Source organism: Corvus moneduloides, chromosome 18 (genome assembly GCF_009650955.1).
Source record: "Corvus moneduloides isolate bCorMon1 chromosome 18, bCorMon1.pri, whole genome shotgun sequence".
NCBI classification, from domain to species: Eukaryota; Metazoa; Chordata; class Aves; order Passeriformes; family Corvidae; genus Corvus; species Corvus moneduloides.
The window spans coordinates 1,231,201-1,256,646 of NC_045493.1; the positions used below are offsets into that span (position 1 = coordinate 1,231,201).

The 25,446-nt window shown below is 54.0% G+C and overlaps 1 protein-coding gene across 6 annotated transcripts in view; it reads right to left on the minus strand.

Moving 5' to 3' along the window:
* Positions 1–25,446, minus strand: part of OSBP2 (oxysterol binding protein 2) — a 100,725-nt gene that overhangs the window by 28,000 nt on the left and 47,279 nt on the right. For 4 of the 6 annotated variants that reach the window (XM_032127680.1, XM_032127679.1, XM_032127678.1 and 1 more), the window contains one exon: positions 1,464–1,714. In XM_032127680.1, the coding sequence (XP_031983571.1) occupies positions 1,464–1,714 (251 nt within the window). Of the gene's footprint in view, positions 1–1,463; positions 1,715–20,858; positions 21,067–25,446 lie in introns of those variants that run through there. The other 2 variants (XM_032127683.1, XM_032127682.1) reach the window with 1 other exon arrangement.

Genomic DNA, 25,446 nt, shown 5'->3' on the forward strand with positions numbered 1-25,446 from the left:
GCACAGCTTTTCCCCTGGGCATCTCCCATCCTGCTCCTTCCAGGGCACAGCCTTTCCCTCGGGCATCTCCTCAGGATGCCCATCCAGAGCCGAAGTACCAAAGGCTGCTGTTAGAAACAGATCCACAGCACCCACGTGAGAACCTGCCCTGCCACCCCCCTGGCCCCTCTTACCTGCTTGGAATTTTGGACAAGCCATGTTCCTGCTGTTTTATCCCGGCACAACAGTTTTTGTGGAATTTCCCCACCCTCCAGACAGCCTTGCTCAAGCTTTTATCACGTCCAACAACCACAACCTCCTCCTCCTCTTCTCCTCCTGTCTGGGCTGGACACAGCAAATAGTGCTCTGCTCATCCCTTTCCAAAGGCTGCTGGAGAATCCTCTCCCCAGCAATTCCCTGCCCACATCCCACTGCCGTTCTGCCTCCTGACAGCAAACCTGGGCAGCATCAAGGGTCAGCTGGCACCTCCCACCACGCTGCCAACCCCATTCTCAAAACTTGGGACAAACTCTCCGTGGGGAGAACACTGCACAAGCATCCCCAAATTGCTCTGAAACACAAAAGAGAGACTCAGAAAGCCCTTTCCCCCCTACAGAATCCAAGGAGTGGGAATGGGGAGGATGCTGCGACCGTGGGGCTCAGAGTGCCCTCCGGCTCCTGCTGGGAATTATTGTTATTTTTTAAAGCCCACATCAAACACCACCCAACCTCCTTCTGCTCAGGGCTGGGACAGCACTGCTCCATTCACAATTCCCTGAGCTCTGCCTTCATACATTATTCCAGCCCCGTGAAAGCTTTGGGATTGGTTTTTTTTTAATTTCATTTAAATATTTTACACAGTTTTGCTCTCTCTCAGAGCTCCCTGGGGTAAAGCAGGCTCCCCAGGAAGAGCTGCCTCGCTGTGAAAGAGGCAGAGCCACACTCCAAACACGAGCTGTCTCCAAAAAACAACCAGAAAGCAGCATGAGACTGCACAAGGCAGGAGCAGCGGCGGTGCCGGCACCACTTCCCGACCTCCAACGACCCGGCTGGGAGAGCAGAGCAAGCACAAGACCCTGAGGGGGTTAAATCCCACAGCCGTGTGGAACACGAGCAGCTTCATGGAAGCACTGAGGATGTGAGGGATGTGGTATGTGGGTCTCAACCTGCAGCGGGCAGCGGGCTCTAAAGTGCTGTGCCAGTCAGAATTCCCCCCATGGAGCAGCAGAAAGCCCCTCAGCACTCCCACCATCCACATTTCCCAGCTTTCCAGAAACAACCCATTACATGGAGCAGGCTGGAAGGATGCAGCAGACCTGTGTCCTGATGAGGTCCATATCCATGCCCTCTTCCCAGCTGCATCTTCCCAACTTCCCATCCCCTCGCCGTGGCACCCGCCAAGGAAAGGGGAGCGAACAGGGAGGGCAGGAGGATGGAGGAGGAAGAGGAGGAGGAGGAGGAGGGGGAGGAGAAGCAGCACTCACGTTGATCATAGCATTGGAGGTGATGCGGAAGAGCGTGGCGCGCTCGTTCACCGCCTTGATCTTCTCTCCGCTGTCGGCCGGCAGGCGCAGGTTCTCCAGCTCGCTGAGCGAGCGCTGCAGGGCTGCGCCGTGCTTGGCGATCAGCTCATTGCAGGTGCTCAGGTCCTCCAGCTTACTCGACAGGGTCTTCAGGGGGCCGTGCAGCTCACTCTTGTCTGACTGCGAGGCGGGCTCCTCGTCACCTGAGTCATCTGCGAAGGGAGGGATGGAGAGAAGAGCGTTTCCATGGTTACCCCCGGCCCAGCAGCGCCACGGGCAGGGACCAGGGACCTCCCGCCTCCTCCCAGCGCCGGGCTGGGGGTCGCGGCCACCCACCGCCCCCCCCTCCGAGCACAGCGTGGTGGGGGTGGCACCCAGAGCCCTGAGTGGCTGCTCCGGTGGCTGTGACTGAGATCTGGTTCAGGGCTGGGTGGAGGGGTGGCACAGGGGGTGCCACACACCAAACCTGCCCTTCCCAGGCTCACCGGGGTCGATCCCCTCTGCACTGGGGGTTCTGCCAGCTCTGCTCAGGACAGGTCACCCGAGGGAGAGGTCACAGAGACACGGAGGAAAGTAACACTGCTACCCAAAACCAGCACCATGTCTTCAGAGGGCAGAAAACTCCACGATCAGCTACAGCAAAAATTGCTGCAACTCCAGAACACTTAAAACCAGGAAATGAACCCAAATCCACGCAGCGAGGGTAACACAGCATTTCTGATCACCTCACTGCTCCCCCAGGAAGGAGATGATTGGTCCCAAGAGATGGCAGCACCCAAAGCAAATACAAAGAGAGAGAAGCAGGTCCTGGGCAGGGGCTCAAAAGTTCAGCCAAGGGTTTTGCAGGTGCTCCCAAAACCCTCCGAGGCAGCGGAGCAGGGAGCTGCTCCTTTATCTCCCCTCCATCAGTCACCTATTTCTGAATTTCAGAGAGATGGGCACCAGCAAAACCTGCCTGCAGCTTCTCTGCCAGGTCTGGGGGAGTCGGGGGAGTGAGAACATTCTCCACACAATCCAGGCACGGAGCTCAGGGATGGCTCTGGTGTAACGGGGGAGCAGCACATTCCCTCTCAGGGCTGCGAGGAAAGAAGGAAACCCGTGATTCCCTGGCAGGTGGGTGTTTGGCTGCTATTCCTGGCTCATTGATAGGAGCTCTGGAAATGCTGTGGGTACTGAGAGAGGTGTCCAGGCACTGCTCAGATTGAATCCACAGTAAGGAAACCAGAGGAAGAGCAACCCTTCGATTACCAGGATCCAAAGGCAAGGATCCGGATAAATGTGACAGGATCATCAACCCGGAGTGGGAGCAGGAGCAGAGCACAGCTCAGTGTCACACCAGGACTCGTGGTGAACCTACCCAGAACGGATGTGATGGGACAGGGGGCACAGCTCAGGGACAGGGCTGATCCTCCACAGCAGCACCAACCTCACTGCCCAGGGACAACGGGACAAAATCCGAGCGAAATGCGGCACGGAGCAAACCCCAAAGAGGCTCGTGAAGCACCAGAGCAGCATCTCCCAGCATCACCATTTGGTCCCTCTGCAACCCAGCCTGGAGCATGCACAGCTCAGAGTTCTGACAAACATGAGGAGAAGCTGTTGGAGCCAGGAGAAGAAGCGGCCACCAAGGACAAAGGACAGTCAGAGCAGCCGGGGGAGCCAGCTGAGAGCTCCCCAAGGAAGGTGAGCTGCCAGCTGAGGTGTTGGGAGCAGGGCAGCTCCCACGGACAGGCTGGGGAGCTGCTGAGCCTGGACAGGGGACAGCACCAGGGGAGTGTCCAGAGCAGCTGGTAGGGAAAGCAGACTGGGAACAGGCAGGATTCCAAGGGCTCCATCCCAGGAGGGTGCACAGAGGCACCACAGCGATGGCACGGGCTCACATCACAGCCCAACTCCAGAAGACCTGGCAAGAAAATCAAAGCCACTTTTCTACCAGTACAGAAAATGACCAAAACCTCCTCAAAGTCCACTTTGTGATACAAAAGTTTCAAGTGTTCCCACAGTGCCTTCCATGCTGGGCATGCAAAGGGTCTCCAGCAGTGTGGGCACGTTCCCTGGGCTTTGCATATTGTCCTGAGGCGGTGCTTCCAAGGACAGAGCATTCCACACCCCGGACACTCGCTGGGAGAGGGACACCAGGCTGCTCTTTCCAGGGCAGTCTCTGGCTTCCTTCACCATCTCTCTCTCCAGGTGAGAATCTGTGCTCCTCCCACCAGCATTCCAGCAGCCTCTCCAGGCTGTGCCAGCTGCCTGCACTCCAGAAGGCAGGAGTGCCTTCTCCACAGCTCTGGGATCTGATCACTAACGAGGACTTTAATAGCCAATTTATAATAAAGTCCCATGTTTTATAAAGCTCCCAGGAGCAGAAGCCAACCCCGCTGTCATTGCCAACAGGAGCTTGAACATGGCAAAATCCACGGGACAATCCAAATTTCCCAATTTTCTGTTTGCAGACATCAAAAATAATTCACGAAGACAATTTAATTTTTGCACAAGTGGTGCAAAAATTGTGCCAAGCAAGAGGAAGCCTCCCTCTGCCCATTCCCAGGCAGCATTTAACCCCCAAACCCCTCCTTCTCATTTTTCCCCCCTCCTGCCTTACACAAAATCCTGCCCCAAAGTCCTGGTTCCCATGGGCTTTCAGTGCTCTGGGATTTCCAGAGCAAAGCCTGGATCACCTTGCCCAGGTGCAATCCTGGATCACGGCCTGGGGATTTTTCACACAATCACAGAATGTCCTGAGCTGGGAAGGACCCACAAAGATCACCCAGACACCCCAACATTCCCACCCCATCCCTGGCAGCGCTGTCCAAACGCTCCTGGAGCTCTGGCAGCCTCGGGGCCGTGCCCATTCCCTGGGGAGCCTGGCCAGTGCCAACACAGGGATGGCAGAGCACGGAGAGGGACGGGCTCTGCACTTTGCCAGGACATTATTTCCTGCCCATTGATTGAGGCTGTGGGAACAATCCCTGCCCGAGTGCTCAGCTTGAGACAGGAACACAGCGTGGCCCAATTTTTTATCGCTGTGCAGAATTATATAAACTCCTCAAAGCCCAGGAAAAGGGGGAAGGAACCTGGGTCAGCCCAGGGATGCTGCTCATTCCAGCTGAGTTGGCTGAGCTGAGCATCCCTCAGCAGCTCCTGCTGTCCCAAAGCTGCTGCTGTGGGATGTTGGAATGCTGGTGGGGTGGGCAGCAGGATCCCACCTTCCTCCTCCTGCCTGGGCAACTGGAATCATAGAATCATGGAATGGTTTGGGTTGGAAGAGGCATTAAAGCTCACCTCAATCCATCCTCTTGTGGGCAGGGACACCTTCCACTAGAGCAGGAACCAATTAATAATATATTTTATATATATATAATTAATTATATAATACTAGATCTATATAAAAATATCTCAAGCAACGTAACTTGCTGCAATTGCCTCAAATCAAAGCCTGGGAAGAAGGAAATCCAATGTCACAGCTACAGTCAAATAAATCAGAGTTGGTTAAAGCAGAAGTGATCACGCAGAGCACCCAAACCTCCTCACTGCCATCCATCCCCAAGGTGGAGCACTGACACCAGCTCTGAAGGTGCTTCCATCTTTCTCCTGGGAGCTCCAGGGAAAGCTGACCAAATCCCAAACCCACAGGAACAGGAATCCTTCTGTTTCCTCCAGCAAGCAGCAGCCACTCAGATCTGCACCAGCTTTGGAGCAGCAGCCCCAGATCCGAGCAGAGGAGCCCTGGTCCCACCAGGCCATCCCCACCAGCTCTGCAGATGCTTTTGGTGCCACCAGGACAAACTGCCACGGGAATGCTGTGACACAGCACAGGACAGGGGGTCTGGGGTCTGGCATCCCCTTGTTCCCCCATCAGGGCTGGTCTCAGGGAAGCTGCTTTGAATCACAGGATCATTTAGGCTGGAAAAGACCTCCAAGGCCATCGAGTCCAACCCCTGACTGACCTTCGCACATGACACACCAATTCCTGCAGGTACAGCTGAAGATTATCATCAAGGGCTGCAGCAGAGAGCAGCAGAAATATTTCTCCTATTGCTGAGGATGAAGGATTCACTCATCCAGAAAGGTGGAAGAGCAGCAAGCCTCTGCCTGGAGGTCTTTGCTTGGAGCCCACCCAAACACCACAGCACTGGGGATCCTGCCCTTATTCCAGCTTTTGGATCAGCTCAGACAGGGAGAAAAATGACTTGGCTTTGCTGAGGCTGGGAAAACACCCTGAAGGTCAGGAAATACCCACAGAGAGAGTCTATCCAGGGCTCCTCATTTGAGGATGGACCACGGGGGATTTGCAGAAGCCAAAGTGCAATGGGACCGTCAAGGTCACAGCACTGGGTTAGGAACTGAATGGAGGTTCCTAATTGCACTCACTCCGAGTCACAGAACGTCTTGGAAGCTGCAAAAACACAGATTCCTAAATGCTTGGCAGGATTTAGGAGAGGGAAGAGGGGGAGAGGGGAAACACAACTCAGACAGGGGGATGGTGAGGGACACCCAGCAGAATCCAATTGAAACATTTTCCAGCACAGCCCAGAAGGAGTTTTAGTGATGGCTCTGAAGGGGGTTCCAAACATGCAGGGAATGAGAAGGAACCAGAACAAGGGAAGTGAGGACTGGCTGAGGGGGAGGATGCTCAGGGGCTGGAGCATGTCCAGGGAAGGGAACGGAGCTGGGAAGGGGCTGGAGCCCCAGGGGCGGCTGAGGGAGCTGGGAAAGGGGCTCAGCCTGGAGCAAAGGAGGCTCAGGGGGGACCTTGTGGCTCTGCACAAGTCCCTGACAGGAGGGGGCAGCCGGGGGGGTCGGGCTCTGCTCGCAGGGAACAGGGACAGGAGGAGAGGGAACGGCCTCAGGCTGGCCTGGGGAGGGTCTGGTTGGATACTGGGAACATTTCTTCATGGAAAGGACTTTCCAGCCCTGGCACAGCTGCCCAGGGAGGTGGTGGATCCCCATCCCTGGAGGGATTTAACAGCCCCGTGGATGTGGCACTGGGGGACAGGGGTCAGTGGTGGCCCTGGCAGTGCTGGGGAATGGTTGGACTCGATGACCTCAGAGAACTTTTCCAACCTTAATGATTCTGGGATTCTATTCCGATGCTCTGTGCTCCCTGTCTCCGGATGCTGCCCTCGCTCCTTTCCCCCAGTCTGGTCCCCTTTTGGACCCTCAGCTCCCAGCAGCTCCTAAATCCCATTAAAGCTCAAACCAACATCCCCCAGCTGGGCAGGCCCAAAGTGGATCGGGACCATGTCTGGGACCAGCAAACAGCCTGGAGGCCCTGCAGGAGCCAGGAAGGCCTGGCCTCCCTGCTCCTCCACACAGGGAACATCCTCCAAGGACACGAAGAGTGCTTTAATCCATGGTTTCCAGCCCCCAGCACACCCTGTCCCTGCAGAGGGAAGGGCTCAGTGATAGATCCCCTCTTTCCATGCAGGACAACAGCGGCTCCCACCCAACCCTCATCCCTCCTGGTGTTCCAGCTCTGCCATCTGCTCCCAGGGAATTAAGATCCTAAAGCAGCAAACCCTCAGGGGGTGGCAGGGGGGCTCCCAGTCCCGTGCTGGGATGCAGGTGGCCCTGGATGCCCTCGGGAAGCAGCATATCCCTGGCTCAGGGGCTTCACCCCAGCTCACCCTGCTCCTCCTCGGCACAAGCCGTGCTCGGAATGAAAGACAGACATTCAGCAGGAATTCCTGTCACTCGTCCCCAGGGAACAAAAGCTCCTCAAGAAAACAAACATGAAAGGCTGGCAGGAAAAATTTGACAACAAATTGCCAGGTTCCTCCAGCTCCTGTGCCATGGATGAGGCAGCCCAGCCTCCACAGCATCCTCCTAAGGCTTCCTGCATTCCCAGGGTGCTCTGGAGAGTTCCCTGTGCTCACCAGTAGCACAGAGGGACTATCCATGATTTGAATTCATCCCCCTCTCCGTCCTGCAACCAAGCTTTGCCCCGGCCCTGTGCAGGGCTTGGTGCCAACATCTCTGGGACCCTGGGTGGATTTGGGCTGAGCAGAGCATGAGCGGCCATTGCCACCCAACTCCAAACCCATCCCTCTTCCCTGTGCCACGACACAAGAGTGGCAGAGCAGGGCCGGCCCCAGGCACTGCAGTAACCCACATAACACCCTCCTCCTCCTCCTTTCCCTCCTCCTTCCCCCCTCACTCCGGGAAGGCTCCACAAATGCAGCTGCTGCTTCCCACTCTCCTCACGATGCACTCGGGGAACATCTGCAAGCACGGGCTCAAATCCCAGAGACACAAACCACAGCAGCTTCTCATAAATGCCCTCTCCAGGAACATTCCAGGCTCATATTTTACACCTCTGACCCCAAACCCAAGTGCTCCCCAAGCGCTCCCCAAGCCAAGCCCCTCGTGCTCTGTTTGGGCTCGGGACCGGCTCCGGGATCCGGGCTGGGTTTGGTTCGTAGGGCAGGGGCACGCAGTGTTGCTATAGGAACAGGCAGCCTCACCGTAAGCTGGGCAGATTATTTCTGGAGCTGTGATGCAATTTAATCTATGGAAAATGGATCGGCAGCCATCAGCCATAAGCCTCCTCAGACTTGTTCCTCAGCCCCAGAGAACACAAACCTCAGTGCCTGGAGCAGCGTCCCGCTGCAGCCACGCAGGCAGAGCTCCCTTTCCACCCCCTTTTTCCGTCCTGAAATCCTCCCTCAGAGAAATGTTTCCCATTGCCTGCAATTTCCCCGGAGCTGGTGGGAAAGCTGCTGGCTGGAGGCACAACAGAGGAGCGTCCCCACATTGGGGACATGCCCAGGCTTTGCACTGCAGTCCATGGGGATCCCAGGGACCTGGATCCCACGGGAGGTGCTGCCACGCTGAGCTCCCACCCCAAAACCATCAGGGAGCAATCCCAGGGAGCTGCTGCTCATGGCTGGGCTGTTTCAGTGCTGCCTCTGGGTGAGCAGAGCTGGGAAGGGCCTTTTCAGGGATAAACCAGGAGGAGGCAAAGGGATTGAAGGGTTCAGCATTAGGCCTTTTATTCCAAAATTCCCAAACTGCATGCAGGGTCTCCGGCCCAAAGCACCACAGCTCCCCAGCCCCACACCATGGCTGGGGCAGGCAGTTCATCCCGAATTATCTTCCTCTCCAAGTCCAGCACAGCTCTCCTCATCCTCCATCCCTCACCTTCCTCCTCCTCCCTGTGAGTGGAAAACTTTCCCTTCCCAAGTATCCTCATTTTCAGCAAGTCCTCATCCTTCCTACATCATCTTGAATCTCTCCCCAGTCCTCCTGCAAGCCTGAGCTGCTTTCCTACCAGTCCATCGGAGCCTCTGGAGCCTCCCAAAGGCAGGGCAGGTCCTGTGCTGGAAATTAAACCCAGCTTTCTGCTGGAGGCAGCTGGAATGAGCTCATGGGGGGTTGGAATTGCAGATCAATACTGCAGGAGTGAAGTCGAGCCAGAGCAGAGATCCCTGAGTGCTGTCCACAGGGAAAGCTCTGACGGGATAGAAGGAATGTGGATGACTTTCATTCAAGCAGCATTCCTGGGGTCCCCCAAAGCCACCAGAGATTGCAGCAGTGACAATGGGTCTCTCAGCAGCTGATTTCCCTACTGGCAGCAGGACCTGCACATCTGCCAGGGGGAGCTGAGCTTGGAAGCATCCAAGTCCCCAGCTGGGTGTTCCCAATCCATGGAACAAGCTGCCTTCAGGTGCCCGGGTGGTCCAACCACCAGCACAGCATGGATTGAGCCTCCATTCCCAGTTCCACCGCTCGTACACTTTCTCCTGCCTTTTCCCACACTTGTCTGGGAGTTTTTGGATTTAAAAGTATGAAAAACATCCCACAGATTGGGGACAAGCCTTTTTTCCTCCCACAGACAGAGTGGAGGATGTCCATGAGGATCAGCCAGCAGCAAATCCTGCAGCCATCCCAGCCCAAACTCCAAGCTCTTTCTCCTCACAGTAAATGCACAGAAATCAATCCCACCTCCTTTCCAGATTCCCTATTTATCCCAACACCAAGCAAGGGTATGATTCAGAATCCCCAGCCCTTCCTGTGAGGAATTATCCGGATCTCTGGGATACAGAGCTCACCCATCATTCCTGAAGCAGAGTAATTTCCACCCTGGCTCTGGCAGACACAACTGCTTTCATCACTTTTAATCGCTATGAATATTAAATGGAGCAGGGATCTATATTTAATAGCCTGGCCCGGCTGCCAGGGAGATGGATGAGGTTTATAGCAGCTGCAGATGCAGGAACAGGCGGAATTTTGGTGGTTAGAAAGAATTACACTGAGAATTAATCATCGAAATAGTAGGGAAAATAATCATTCATAAATCATTCCAAATCCGGGTGATCGCTCAGCAATTACCACCGACCTGGCAGGGCTGTTGCCTCTCCCTGCTAATGTAAAGGGAAAGCTGCTCAGGCAAATGGAAGCCTAAAAATAGGGAAAATTGGCTGCTCGTGACAAGCTGGGACATTTCCTGAAGTCACATCATTCAGTGGGAGCAGGTGGGGGGGGCCCACCTGGTGATGGGGCTCCACAGAGCAAACCCAGAGCTCAAAGGCCACCGCTCCTAGGGGGGTTTACCTGGAGAGGAGAAGGCTCCAGGGAGACCTCAGAGCCCCTTCCAGTGCCCAGAGGGGTTCCAGGAGAGCTGGAGAGGGACTTGGGACAAGGCATGGACGGACAGGACACAGGGAATGGCTTCCCAGTGCCAGAGGGCAGGGATGGATGGGATATTGGGAAGATACTGTGAGGGTGGGGAGGCCCAGAGCAGCTGTGGCTGCCCCTGGATCCCTGGCAGTGTCCAAGGCCAGGCTGGACATTGGGGCTTGGAGCAGCCTGGGACAGTGGGAGGTGTCCCTGCCCAGGGCAGGGGTGGGATGGGATGAGCTTTAAGGTCCCTTCCCACCCAAACCATTCCATGATTCTATGAAAATAAGCAGGATACAAAACTGGGCAGTGGGAAAGCCCAAAGCATCTCCATTCCCATCACTGCAGCATTCCCAGCCCGGCTATTGAAGGTTTTATTGCTGAGATTACAGAATGATGCTGCTCCTGGTCAATAATCCTGAGCAGCAAAGGCTGCACTCGCTCTGGACTGCACTCAGGCACTTCCTGGCACAAACGGGATGTTCCCAACACCCAAACACCTGAACAACCTCAAAAAGCTGAAATTCAGGCTACAGAGTCACAGACCGAGTTTAAAACACACCAAAAGACAGGGTTTAAACTCCAAATAGGATGGACGCACTGGAGAAACGGAGATGAAATGCAGAATGTGATCAATCCAAGATTCCTCACGGCATCAGTGGAGAGACCCAACCCAACAGGCAGCCCTGGGAGCCACTGGTCATGGCTGCTTCTAAATCCATGCAAATTCCAAAGGAACTTTTAAAAGTGAGCTAAAAGAGCAGATGAATTCAGGGTTATAGGAACAGAGAAGGCAAATTTGAGACATGAGGTAACTTCCAGTAAATCCCTGGTTTGGGATCCTGCACTTCCAGGATGTGCACCAGGAAAGGACACCCCTGATGGCACCGGGGCTGGGAAACACATCCCAAAGGGACAGAATGACTGGAAGGACAGGATTGGGCTGAAGAGGGAGGAAGTCAACTGGAGACATTCTGACAGTCCCCAAGGAACAACTCGAGATACTCGGGAAACAAAGCTGGAAAATGGAGCAGCCACGGAGGGGCAGCTGTGGCACACGGAGCCCTGCGGGGTGGAGAGCAGTGTCCCTGTGTCCCTCAGTGCAGGACAGACCTGGAGGGGCTGGAGCGTGTCCAGGGAAGGGAACGGAGCTGGGAAGGGGCTGGAGCCCCAGGAGCGGCTGAGGGAGCTGGGAAAGGGGCTCAGCCCGGAGCAAAGGAGGCTCAGGGGGGACCCTGTGGCTCTGCACAAGTCCCTGACAGGAGGGGGCAGCCGGGGGGGTCGGGCTCTGCTCGCAGGGAACAGGGACAGGAGGAGAGGGAACGGCCTCAGGCTGGGCTGGGGAGGGCAGGGTGGATGTTGGGAACATTTCTTCATGGGCAGGGCTGTCCAGCCCTGGCACAGCTGCCCAGGGAGGTGGTGGATCCCCATCCCCAGAGGGATTTAACAGCCACGTGGATGTGGCACTTGGGGACAGGGGTCAGTGGTGGCCTTGGCAGCACTGGGGGAACAGCTGGACTTGAGGATCTCAGGGGGCTTTTCCAACCTCAAAACCATTCTGTGATTCTACAAATACCTATATATATATTTATATATATATATATATGTATGTGGGCTGTAACACAGGCAGGCATCAGCACTGCTTCCACAAGTCTTTCCAGTGGATTTCTTCCCAGTCTTTCCAAAGCACTTCTCAGGAGGAGCCAAGAGAGCTTTGCAAGATGCCACTTTGCTGGCTTTTGGAGGAGGTGCAGGCTTGGTGGTTGTTTTTTTGCTCTGCCTTTTGACTACAATACTCTGATCCCTATTTCCAACAGGATAAGAAGTTGGGAAGCCCTATGGAGAAGTATGGATCCAGCGCTGAAACCTCCTGAACAGGAATCTCAGAGACTGAGGCACAGAGCTGGCAGGGAACGCAGGAGGAGATGAAACAAACCCAGCTGATGCTTTTGTGGGAGCACTGGAGAGTCACAGTTAGTTCTGCTGGACACGGCCAAATGTCCCTCCTGTCCCCTTGTGAATGGCAATGAGCAAAAACACGGAGGGGAAGGTGTGATTACAGGGAAATAACGGCTCATTAGCAGATAATTGGGGGCTCAGCAGCACAGCTCATTGCCAGGAAAGAAAATTAGAAAAAAAATTTAAAATAACGGCTTGATAAAAATAGTAACTTCTTCATTCACCAGCTCGGAACAGCAACGACACACAAAGTGCTGAACTCCTGGAGCAGCTCAGGTGCAGAGCTGGGGCCAGGGACAGTGACTGCCTCTTGTCACACCTGGAAAATGCTTCCCGGCCAGGAATGCCTGTGGGAAAAGCCGGGACTGGCCCCACTGGCAGGAGGCAAGCACTCAGCCTCAGAGCCTGCAGCATCACCTTCAGCTCCTCATTTCCTCTGCAAGCCCAGAAGTGACCAGGGATCCCAGTGGCTCCCGCCAGTGCCCAAAGGGGATCCAGCAGAGCTGGAGAGGGACTGGGGACAAGGCATGGAGGGACAGGACACAGGGAATGGCTTCCCTCTGCCAGAGGGCAGGGCTGGATGGGATATTGGGAAGGAATTGTTCCCTGGCAGGGTGGGCAGGCCCTGGCACAGGGTGCCCAGAGCAGCTGTGGCTGCTCCTGGATCCCTGGCAGTGTCCAAAGCCAGGCTGGACATTGGGGCTTGGAGCAGCCTGGGACAGTGGGAGGTGTCCCTGCCCATGGCAGGGGTGGCACTGGATGGGCTTTAAGGTCTCTTCCCACCCAGGCCATTCCATGACTCTGGGAGCGCTGGTGACCTTGAAGAAGGCCCCATCACACCGAAATCCTGCACAGTCAGCCTGGATATCCAGTTACTCTCTCCAGCAGCCCCTCCCAAAGCATTTCTCATCCCTGCATAGATCCATAGCAGCAGGACAGAGGCACAGACCTTCTGTCCCTTTCTGAGCCTCTGAAAGATCCACACCCAGCTGAACATCTCCCATTTGCCCTTGACCAAACCAGCCCTGCTCTTATTTCTCTGTACCCTCCGAATTCATAGCCCACACCTGATCCAAGACATCCCAGCAAGGAGCCCTTGCCCCACCTGCAGCTCCAGGAGTATCTCCAAGTGAGCATTTAGCCCATGGACACAAGTGGCATCATAAATGATTCAGTCACTCGCTCCTGTCCAAAGCACGTGAGGAACTGTACAAAACTTGTTAATTCACGGTTTCTGTTGGTTTAGTCACTGAACCCTTCAGTATCCAGTGATTCCTACAGATTTGCATCACTCCCCCACGCTGCAATGGAGCAGCTGCCACAGTCTGAAGGCACCACGAGCTTGGGGACAAGAAGTCCCTGCGTCCCGGAAGGGATGACAGGCAGGAGCAGGACACTGGGCCAGGCACAAGCAGCTTCCTTAGCCAGGAACAACCCCAGGAAAGGGCAGAAACAACTAAAATTCAAATATTTTGCAGCAAATGAGTTTTTTTCAGAGCAGAAACTCCCAGAAGGGAGCGCTGTCACAGCTGGGGGGTGACACCCTGCTCTTCCACAGACAACAGCAAACCCTGGCACGCTGCTACCGAAACCATCGCAGGTCTTGGATGTCTCCTCCTGCATCATTGAACATCCATTTTTTATGGTGCTTAAACATTTTCCAGCCCCAGGTCCATCTCCAATGTCACCAGGCGAGGAGGGGAGCTCACAGATGGGCTGGCCTCTCCTCCTGACATCCCTCAGGAAAGGAGACTCGGGAAGCGGATGGCCTTGGAGAGCTCCCAGGAGCTGCCATCCCTGAGGAGAATGTCATCCTTGGTGTATCCAGGACCACTCCCAGGGGTTCACCACACTGAATGTAGCCCAGGATTGTTTTATTTTATGGTTTTTACCAAGAGCTTCTTCTTTTTCTGGAAGTCTCCCATCAGCAGGGAACACACATCCTGCCCCAGGCTTCCTCACGCCCACGAAAGCAGTGGGAGATGTGCAAAGGACACTCCTCCATTGCTGTCAGCTCTCCCTGCTCACTAACCCCGTTAACAAGAAGGAGATGACAAGGGCCCTCATTCCAGGGAAGGGGAGCAGAGGCAGAGGGAGGCAGGGAAGGGACAGGGCTGTGATTGCCCTGGCCCTGTCACACCCACGGCTGTGCAGGATCACACGGGAACAGCAAAACCCAGCAGCACCAGGACAAGAGCAGTGATGGTGTGCTGGGATGGGCAGCCCATCCCAAACCGCTGCTGTGCCACCCAGAGCAGCTCAGAGAGGGCACCTGAGCCCCTCTTCTCCCAAATCCAGCAGCTAACGTGTCCCTTGCCTCGGGATCAGGGCTCAGCACATCCCTCCAGGCCCCAAGCTCAGCTCATCCCAGGCTTTGGAGAAGCATCCAGGCTGAGCCACAGTGCGGACACGGAGATGGAGACACGTCCTGATGGGCACTGAAACCCTCCTGAGCTGCCAGGGCTCAGCTTACCCAGGGTAAGAGGACCCGGGGTGTCGGTTATCCACCATCCTCTGATTCCCCAAGGTCAGGATGTGCCAAAGGCACCAGAGAGACGTGCAGGACCTTGGAGTCTCCCAGCCCCCCACGCTGAGGGAGGACAGCAGCAGGGCAGCAGCAGCCCCAAAAAAAGGCATCCAGCTTACACCTGCTTTCCCTCTGCATTGAAATCCTGCTCCCTCGGTACCCACAGGCAGCAAAAGCCTCCAAGCCCAGCAAGTCCAACCAGTGCCCGATCCCCATCTTGTCACCAGCCCAGAGCACTGAGTGCTATGTCCTGTCATTCCCGGGATGTGACTCCAGCACTGCCCTGGGCAGCCCCTTCCAATGCCTGCTCACCCTTTCCATGAAGGAATTTTCCCAACATCCACCCTGCCCCTCCCCAGCCCAGCCTGAGGCCGTTCCCTCTCCTCCTGTCCCTGTTCCCTGCGAGCAGAGCCCGACCCCCCTGGCTGCCCCCTCCTGTCAGGGACTTGTGCAGAGCCACAAGGTCCCCCCTGAGCCTCCTTTGCTCCAGGCTGAGCCCCTTTCCCAGCTCCCTCAGCCGCTCCTGGGGCTCCAGCCCCTTCCCAGCTCCGTTCCCTTCCCTGGACACGCTCCAGCCCCTCCAGGTCTCTCTTGTCAGGAGGGTCCCAGAGCTGCCCCAGCACTGGAGGTGCCCCAGCAGTGCCAGCACAGGGGACGGGCCCTGCCCTGCTCCTGCTGTCACCCCAGGGCTGGCACAGCCCAGGTGCCCTCGGCCTCTTGCCCACCTGGGCTCTGTCCAGCCCTGCCATCAGGGCTTTTCCCACCAGCAGCTTCCCAGCCCCTGCGCCCCCAGGTCACCTCCCCTGCAAGGACAGGTGATTTCACGGGTGCCACTCGGGGACAGAGCTGTCCCCACGGCCCAGGCACTGTCACATGTCCCAAGTCAGAGCACGCAGTCACTGTTCTGCTGCCTGTGCTGAGCCATGGACCATCCCCCACGGGCCCCATGCCTGGCACCCACCTCCTTTACAGCCAGGACAGCCCCAAGCCCCCTCCTGGGGCCGGCTGAGTTCCTGCTGTGGGAGCACACGTAAATCCAGGTTTGATCCCTGCAGGAAGCACCAGCACAGCAGCACTGGCTGCAGGGACAGCTGCTTCAGCAGCAGGACACAGAGCAGGGCAGGCTGAGGCTCTGCTCCCTGCACAGCTGGTCCTGTCAATGACTTAGCGCCAGAAGCTCCTCGGAACAACCAACCCATCCCTGGAATCGCTCAGCAGCTTGGCACAGAGAGGGAGAAGGGCACTGCATGCAGCACAGTCTCCCCAGGAAGTGCTGTGCTGGCTGTCAGCGCAGCCAGGTCAGGGGAGAGAGGGAAAAGAAAGAAAGAAATCCACTCCTACTGCACCCAGGGCCTCTATTCGCAGAGGCATTTGATGCAGCTGCGAGTTCATCTCCCTTCCAATTCTATAAGAGCGTTCCTGGTCTCTAATTACACTACGAGGCTGTCAAGATGGCCACTTCCTCCCTAATTACTGTGCTTTGTAATTAAGATACAGCTAATAAACTCCTGTTATTAGTGATTGCTGCTGATCAGCTCCGAGGTGCAAAGCAGCTCCTGCCTTGTGCCTGCACCGGGAGCTCCCAGGCAGTGCATCCACGTCACAGAATCCCAGGATTATTTGGGTTGGAAAAGCCCTTTAAGGTCACTGAGTCCAACCATTAACCTCCAACACAGCCAGGCCCAACCCTAAACCGTGTTCCTGAACCATGTCCGTGGCACCTGCACATCCTCGGGATGTATCCTCTGGATGCATCCTCTCCCAGCCAAGCCACATGTGCATGTGGGCAGGAATCCACCTTCACAATTGCTAAAAATGAAAGGGAACAGGGCAGAGAGGGCATCATTTGGAAAGCAAATGAACATTTCCTGCCCTCAAGCACATGATCTGCTGCTTTGCTGAGTGTTCAGGGCTCCCTGCTGCGAAGGATGGGCTTGGCCAGCTCTGGGCACTGCGACATTCCCTGATGGCAGAGGGGGCCCCATCGCACACTTGCTGCCCTACGAGCTCATCCCAGCCAGAATCATGGAACAGAATCCTGGAATATCCTGAGCTGACCCACAGGAACCATCCAGCCCAGCTCCCGGCCCTGCCCAGACACCCCAACAACCCCACCCTGGGCATCCCTGGCAGCGCTGTCCAAACGCTCCTGGAGCTCTGGCAGCCTCGGGGCCGTGCCCATTCCCTGGGGAGCCTGGGCAGTGCCCAGCACCCTCTGGGGGAAGAACCTTTCCCTAAAATCCAGCCTGAATCCCCCCGGTACAGCCCAGTGCACACAGACACCTCCACATCCACCTCCACCAGCCCTGGGGGTCAAGGGCAGCTGCGGGGGGAGCGTTTCCTTCCACTTCTGCTCTGGACATGCCAGCTCACACTGAGCTCCCACTGGTTAAAATGCGAGGATTCCACAGCGTGAAACAGCTCCAAATATCTCCATGGACATTCCAGCATTGCTATTTCACCTGGAAAAACCATCCACAGCAAAGGAAACCAGGCAGAGCCCCATGTCAATGCACCCTGTGTGACCCATGACACAGATGTGGAGCACCCAGTCTTTATTTTCAAAAAGGTGAATCCAACAGCCCTGATCAGAGATTTTTAGTGCTTTTCACAAATAAATCAGCAGCCACAACTGCTGAAGCCACAACAAAACACCTCCAGCTCCCCAGCAGCTCCAGCCAGGCACAGCCCCAGCTCAAACTCCAGACTCTTAGCCCAGGAGCAGAACAGCCAGGATGGAGCCGATGGATTCAGAACCTCCTCCTGTCAAAACTCTCAGGAAAGAGCTCCCCACCTCAAGAAATTTCTAAATAAATCTGGAAAAAGGCTGAACCAACACTTCTGCTTTGGGAACAGCTACAGCCTGTCCATCATCAATGCTCCAGCAGCCACATGTGCCTGGATCTCCTGGAAATTTAATCCAGATCACTCCCGAGCAGACTTTAAATGCTCATTTAGATGGTTCCTAGCTGGGCCATGTCTATAGGGAGAGAAATGCATTTTTCCATCTATTTCGTGGTCCCCTCTGTGTGCTGAAGCCATGGGCCAGGTGCAGCCCAGGATCTGACACTCCTTTGAGGACAATCATCCATGTCACCACCAAATATTAACGACAGATTGCATTTGGGCACGGTAAGAAACCCAGGCCCAGTACCAAACACACAGCACGGAGCTGGAGAGGCAAATTCCTGATGGAAATGCCCTCTGAAAGCAGGAACAGCACTGCTTCTACTGGGCAAGAGCTTTAAGATCGTCATAATTAACTAATGATAAGCTAATTATCTTTATCTGTTAGCCACCCACGCACCTTTCTGTGCACAGCAAGTGAGGTGTCTGCATTTCTGTCTCTAAGACTTCAGCACCTCAGTCCTTCCTCCTCAGTTTGCCTGATGTCCATGACCCCAAGATCCCATCGGCTCTGAATGAACTGGATCAGCCCCTTAACACACAAACACAGAACAAAACATCTCCTTAAATCCAGCTTCACCTTTCTTTGTTACTGGCTAATCAAAAGGGCACTGGCACAAGCTGTGCCATGCCCACCTCTGGAAGTGTTCCAGGCCAGGCTGGACAGGACTCGGAGCACCCTGGGATAGTGGAAGGTGTCCCTGCCCAGGTGGCACTGCAGGAGCTTTAAGGTCTCTTCCAACCCAATCATTCAGGAATATTGACTCATTCAACCCAAAGATTCAATAATTGGTTTTATCTTGCAAGCACAAAAGGAACTCTTAAAGCCACCCAAAGCCTCCAGGCTGAGCTCTTCTGTTCCCAAGGAATCTCCTGCTGAGCAAAGCCAGGCCCAGCGTTTCCCTGGGCTGCTCATAAAAAGTCATCAGCATTTTAAACATACCTCAGACAGCTCCTCTGGAGGAGATTAAGTGGATTTAAGGACAAAATTTTGGTAGGAAAAAATAAATCCCAGCATGAGGATTTCCAAATGAAAAGCAAAGCCTCCTTGGGATGTATTTTCCCATCCAAAATACTGCACTTCCAATGGGGAATGTGCTTACCAGAGGGACACACTTTGCACAGCACAGTTTTTACAGTAAATTGCTTTTAAAAGCCAACATTTTCCCAGCTTTGGGGTTCAGTTTGCTGTTAAAACATGAAAAACATTTGTCTGTCATGTCCCAGGGCCAAACCCTCTGAGTTTGTCAAATTTGTTCCACACGTGTGAAATGGATGTTCCCCAACCAGACAGGGAAAAATTTTTCATGTCACTGCAAAGCTTTCCCAAAATACCACCATAAAATGGGAAAAAGATGCTTTGGGGGCAGAGAAAGACCAGCCCAGCCATGGAAACACCCCAGTCTCACCTCAGACACCCTTGGAAACATCTCCCCAGGTTCTTCCCTGCAGTTCCCAAGCCCACTCCCCATTTCTCCAGTGCTCACCACTCACCTTCCCCCGAATTTTCACACAAGGCTGGTTTCAGCTTTTGATGAGAGTAATTCTGGTTTGGGGCATTTTGTTCTCCACTGAAGCCTTGTTATGTAAAGCTCTGTGCAGAACTCCTGGAACACGCATGTCCTTACGTCACCCAGCTGGAAAAACAGCTCGAGAAGGAAACCAGAGGGAAGGGGACAATCTGGATTTGATAAAAAAGATTGGTTTTTTTGGTCATCTGAAGCCAGCTGTAAATCCTCAATTGCTTGAGTTTTGATTTGACCTATTTGCATTCCTCTCTTCCTCACCCTTTTCTGGGGGAAGGAAGTTGCATTTAGATAAAATAATTTATTGTGAAGTGATGCTTGAGAGCAGGGCTGGACCACAGGAGGGAGCAGAGTGACACAGAACTGTGGGATTGTGGAATGGGTTGGGTGGGAAAGGACCTTAAAGCCCATCCAGTGCCACCCCTGCCATGGCAGGGACACCTTCCACTGTCCCAGGCTGCTCCAAGCCCCTTCCAGCCTGGCCTTGGGCACTGCCAGGGATCCAGGGGCAGCCACAGCTGCTCTGGGCACCCTGTGCCAGGGCCTGCCCACCCTCCCAGGGAACAATTCCTTCCCCATATCCCATCCAGCCCTGCCCTCTGGCACTGGGAAGCCATTCCCCCTTGTCCTGCCGTTAACCCAAACTACATCAAAGAAGCAACATTTGGATTTGACCACCACAAGGCCGAGGTGTGAATCACCCGGTGCTCCCAGCTCCCTGCAGGCACCACCCTCGGAGCACCGCAGGGATGGAAATGAAACACGGGATGAGATGAGCTGCCAGTGCCCAGGATCAGGGGAGCTGTCTCTGGTCTGGAAGGAAAGCAAAGAACATCCTGCAAATCCTCATTTCTCACCACCAGCCCTCGCTGTGGGACACCGCATTTTGCTCGGCCCCTCCACTGATGACTCATGGAATGGGTTGGGTTGGGAATGACCTTAAAGCTCATCCCATTCCACCCCTGCCATGGGCAGGGACACCTTCCACTATCCCAGGGTGCTCCAAGCCCCGTCCAGCCTGGCCTGGAACACTTCCATGAATTGTGCTGCCATGGAGCAACACAAAATTGAACTGAAAGGCAAGACTCACCCCTAGCCCATGCTGCTTCATCCCACTCAGGAAAAAACACCAAAAGAGGCATTTCTGCCCCAAAGCAGCGCAGATTTGGGAAGAGCATCCTTTGCCCCATAAAGGACAGTGCTCCTGCACACCCAGCACTGAGCTCTACTGGGAAACACCTGGAGCAACGCAGGGAGCAGTAAGAGATGGGACATTTTAGTGCACACCTTAAATCACAGCTCAGTGTTCCTGGAGAACATCTCTGCCTCTCACACGGCGTGGGCAGGGAGCAGCACAGGACCGACACAGCAACGCTCTCATTCCATCTCAACTCCAAAGGAATCTGACTTACAACTAAAAAAATACATCCTGACACCAACACAGGGACTGATTTACCCACGACAAACAGACCCACACCCTGTGCAACGAAAGGTGCCCGAACAGAACAAATCACCAGCAAATTTAACTTTTTTTTTTGTATTAAAACTGACTAAATCTGAGTCAATCTGGATTTTTTAAACACCTGATAAAGCAGGACGAGCCCCACACTTCGTCCATCTCCAACCAAACCCTGCAGGTCTGTAGCAGTGATGCCTGCAGGGCAGATTCCACACGTGCATTCCTAATACTCCTCGGTGTGGGGTCAAGCACCCCCTCCCCACCCCGGGCAGACACCCCACTAGAGCAGCCCCTCCATCGCTCCCCAGCACACAGGGAAGCCCCGGGGATCCATCCGGAACGCCGGGAAGGCCACTAACCCTTGTGGAATTTATTCAGACAGGCAGCGTTGCAGAAGGAGCGGAGGGATCCTGTCTCCCAGCAGCCCCTACCCTTCATCCCCACCGCGGGATCGCTCTCGCCGAGGCTGCCTCCTACATGGCTGGGAGCTTTAGGATGGAGCAAAACCCACAGGAATGCAGAGAGAAAGGCACAGGGAAATGTCCTTATTCCAGTGCCACATTTCCCATCATCCATCCCCGGCACATGCTGCTAGCAGGGCACTACGGCTCCATCATCAAACCAGCCTCGTACCAGCATGCACCACGGAGCAGCCCTTAACTCCATCCCTGCCGGAAAACCGCCTCATCCTGCCAAAAAAAAAACGGGATAGAGAACGCCACCTGCAGCCCCGTCCCGCGGAGGTTCGGATGGGGCCGGCTCCGGAGCGGTGCTGTTGGATATCCAGCCCCAAACCCCAAACGGATGCTGGTTTTTGGGGAGGGAGGGGGAGATTTGGAAGCTTGTCCCTTTAAATGCTGCTGGAGGTTATTTTTAGGACATTGGCTTAAAATAAAGATCAGAGTTTCCTTTTTTTTTTTAGTCAGAAAGTCCATTATCCATTTTACTCACTCGGCCACATTTCACATCCCAACAGCTCCGTAACAAACCCCCACGGAGGCTCCTCCAGCCCTGGCCCTCCTGAGATCCATTTTCTCGCCCCTCCATTCTGAAACCATTGGATTTTCCCAGCCTTAATTTTCCCAGTCTCGAGGGAATGAGTAATTCCAGAGGAAAAATGCGGCACAAATCCCAATCCAATGTGAGCCCAGCAGCTGCAGCTGGGAGCTGCTGCGTGTGTGCAGCGGGATCCAGAGCACGGAGTGGGAACTGGGAATCTCCAGGACCCACATGGATTAACAGTTTGCATTTGATCATTTTTTTCCCACTCCAGATGGATTACAAGGATTTTACAACAAGATGGAAAGGTTTCTATTCCAGCTTTTAAGTTGGAGCTACTCTCTGTGGACACATTTAAGTACAGAGGCAGGGACTGTGCAAGAATTCCGGGTGGAAAAAGGAGAAATTCAGGAAGATCACACAATCTTTACACTGTGCATTCAAGACAGGGAAACTAATGCTGGCAGTGCACATACACACACAGATTCTATTAAATTATTCGCATATTTACTATGGTTTGGGTAAGAACCAGCAGTTTTTAATGGGAAAACGACCACCACAAGAAACTGGATTTTGAATTGGAGAGGAGGGGGAGGTCTTGATGGGATTTAGCTCAAAACAAGCATTTCCAGCTCTGCTATCAGATCCAAGGACCTGCTGGAGGCAGGATGTGGGTTTGGACACTGAGACCAGAGCCAATATCTATCCAGGGCTGTACACACACACATTTATATTCTGTGTCATATCCTCATCCCAGCCCCTGTGGGTGCCTATGATCAGCAGGGATGGAGGAGACACAACTCAGCCCCACTCCTGCTCCAGGAACTCAAGGCAGGATCATGGGAAACAGAACTAAATCCTCTCCCATCAGGATAATATTCCCAAACCGCCACAGCTCTGCATCTTTTCTGCCAGCTGCCCCCAAACTCCTGCTGCCAATATTGAAGTCACACCCCCAGTCACTCATCTGAACATTTGGAAATCAGTCCTGAAGTTCCCTGTTTACCAACAAATTGCAGGTTTATCCCTGGATTGAGCTCATTCTGCTCCAAAGCAAGAGTTACCTGTCCCAGGAACGGCAGAAGGTGCCTTGGAAAGGCTCCCTGCCCTGCTGCTCTCTATCAGGATGAGCTTTCCCCCTTCTTGCCACGGGAAATGCTGGAACCGTGATGTTACTTCTTGCTGAGCAACTGAAACTCAGGAGGTGACTCAGGTGGGAACAGGAATGAGGGTATGGAACACCCAGGGCTGGATGAGGGGCCTGGGAAAGGCTGGGATAAACACAATGAATGAGGGCAAGCAGGAGGAGACCATCCATCTCCCCATGGCACACACAGCGTCCCACAACACACTCCCAGATCACGGATCTCCCAGCAACACCACACCGTTCACCTTCCAGAAACTGCATCAAATTTAAAAAGCCATTTAAAAATGCAACTTCTACCTGCCAAATATTTTGCCTGAAAGAAAACAAGGGTAGGTCAGAGGATGGCTGCAGTTTGGGTTTAGTCCGACTTCTTTTCCAAGTCTGATGAAATGCCAAACCAAACTGGAGAACTTCAAGAATTCTGTTTTCCTATTCCTGAGCGTTCCCAACAACACTCCCAGCTCCCGCTGCTGCACTCTCCAGCCTGACATCTCCTTTATCATTATCCAGTTAATCTTGAAAACATCCGTAATCCCTAATTTTCCAGCATCTTTACAGCTCTGCTACATCCACCTCCCAAATCAACTGATAAAAACATCAGGTGATTGTTACAAAGCCCTGCCAGGGTTAGTGAGGCCAAACCACCTCAAACTCCAGCTCATCCATTAAAATCGATCGGAAACGCTTTATTTGGAGCAGTTACAATAACTTCTCCCTGGTTCAGAGGTTCCCTGCACTGGGTAGAATTGTGGAATGGGTTGGGTGGGAAGGGATCTTAAATCCCATCTCGTTCCAGCCCCATGGGGTTGCTCCAAGCCCCATCCAGCCTGAGCACGGGGCAGGGTGGGAGGAAGGGCTGCCCCACACCAGGACCCTCTGGAGACCCCTCACATACGGGAACACCCATCACTTTATCCATTTATAATCAGTTCAAGTGTCTGACCAACTCCAGGGGCTCTCCCAAACCCTTCCAAACCCACTGCACACCCGGAAGGAGCCCGGCCCCACACGCTGCACCCAGAAAGCTCAGCCCAGCTCCTGCCTCTCCCAGGCTGGATTTAGGGAATTACATACTGCGTTTCCCACAGCACCTCTTCCTCATCCAGCGCTCCGGAGGGGAAGCAGGGACGGGGGGTGTGGGATCAGCGCCGGACGGCCCCGAGCCCAGGCCAGCCTTTCCCCGGGATGCTCTCCGCAGGCTCCATATCCTCATTTCTTCCCTTCCCCTCTCCGCAGCTCTCATTCCCCGTGCTCAGGGCTGGGAGTGCCTCCTCCTCCTTCTCTTCCTCCTCCTCTTCCTCCTCCTCCTCCCTCTCCTGCACCTCACTCACAGCAGCTGCGCTGCCTCAGCACATGGAAAATGGGCTCAGATAAAACAGAAACTTGGGAAATCTCACCTTTTACAAGTTTCCAGTGGAAAAGCCCCAAACCAGCCCCTTTTTGAGAACAGCAGGGCAGAGCTGCATGTCAAGGGTGACACACAGACATTCCTAGCTCAATTTCAAGTCCTTGCTTCAAATCTTATGATGAAAAAACCACCTAAAAATAATCCTGGGGACTTGTGCCTGCACTGAAATACCTTATAATATACTAAATACAAGATATTAAATATAATAATTTACTGTATATAATCTAATACTGCCTTGAAATACTCTTTCCAGAAATGCCCAGATATTCCAAAATAAAGCAGCTGCGCTGATTCCAGGTGTTCCTGCTTTGGGATTCGTGTGTTTTGTAGGCAGGGAGTTATTCCCAACTCTCATTGATCTCCCTGCTTCAACTGCAGGGATTGTCTCTGCCCCCTGCAGACACAACGGAGAAGTGACCACTTCCCTCTGCAAAAACCTTCAGTGTATTGGAAAACACTCAACACATCTTCATCCTCTGCTGCTTTTGGGGTTTTTAATAAAATCTGATTCTTTCAGGTTTTTTCTAAAGGGGTGGGTGTCCCTCAGCTCCCCGAATTCCTGCTATTTAAAGTATGGTGCCCAAAAAAACCCACATAAATTCACCTACACAGGAGTGAAGTGAACACGTCTTAAATATCACGGAATCATGGAATGGTTTGGGTGGGAAGGGACCTTAAAGCCCATTCAGTTCCTCCCCCTGCCGTGGGCAGGGACACCTGCCACTGTCCCAGGCTGCTCCAAACCCCATCCAACCTGGCCTTGGACACTGCCAGGGATCCTGGGGAATCCACAAACTTCCTGGACAACCTGTGCCAGGACCTCTTCTCCAACCCTTCCTGCTTGTCTCCTCCCTCCCAGGAAAAGCCAATCTCCCCATGCCTACATTGTCAGAAAACTCTTAGGACTTTCAAAAGGAAACATATTCAGCACTTTAAACCTTCTCCAGGCAGGGAGAGAACGTTGGATCTTCTCTGTTGCTCTGAGGGAATCTAAGAAAGAATTATTTACATAGTAAAAAGTAAAGAAAAAACCCAACCAAGTTATAGTGCGGGGTTTTCCTTCCTGACTGAGAAGGATTCCAGCCCCCAGATATCACCAGGAAACACCACTGTACATCCTGAGCAGTTCAAGCCCTTTCTTGCCATCTCCAGGCTGCAAATCTCAAGCCAGGGACGCCCAGAATCCAACCTGGTCCAAGCCCAGCCACCAAGGTTGTCTCCAAGGGAACAGATCCCTGAAGGCTCTTCAGCAGCTCTGCCCAACAACTGGCTTTTTCTTTACAGTTTGCTCCTGACTCCATTTATTGTAATCCTCCTAAAAATGCTGCTGCAGTGGGAGAAACCCCACGTGCCCCACGTTGGTGACACTGAATCCCACAGTGTGCTATGGAAA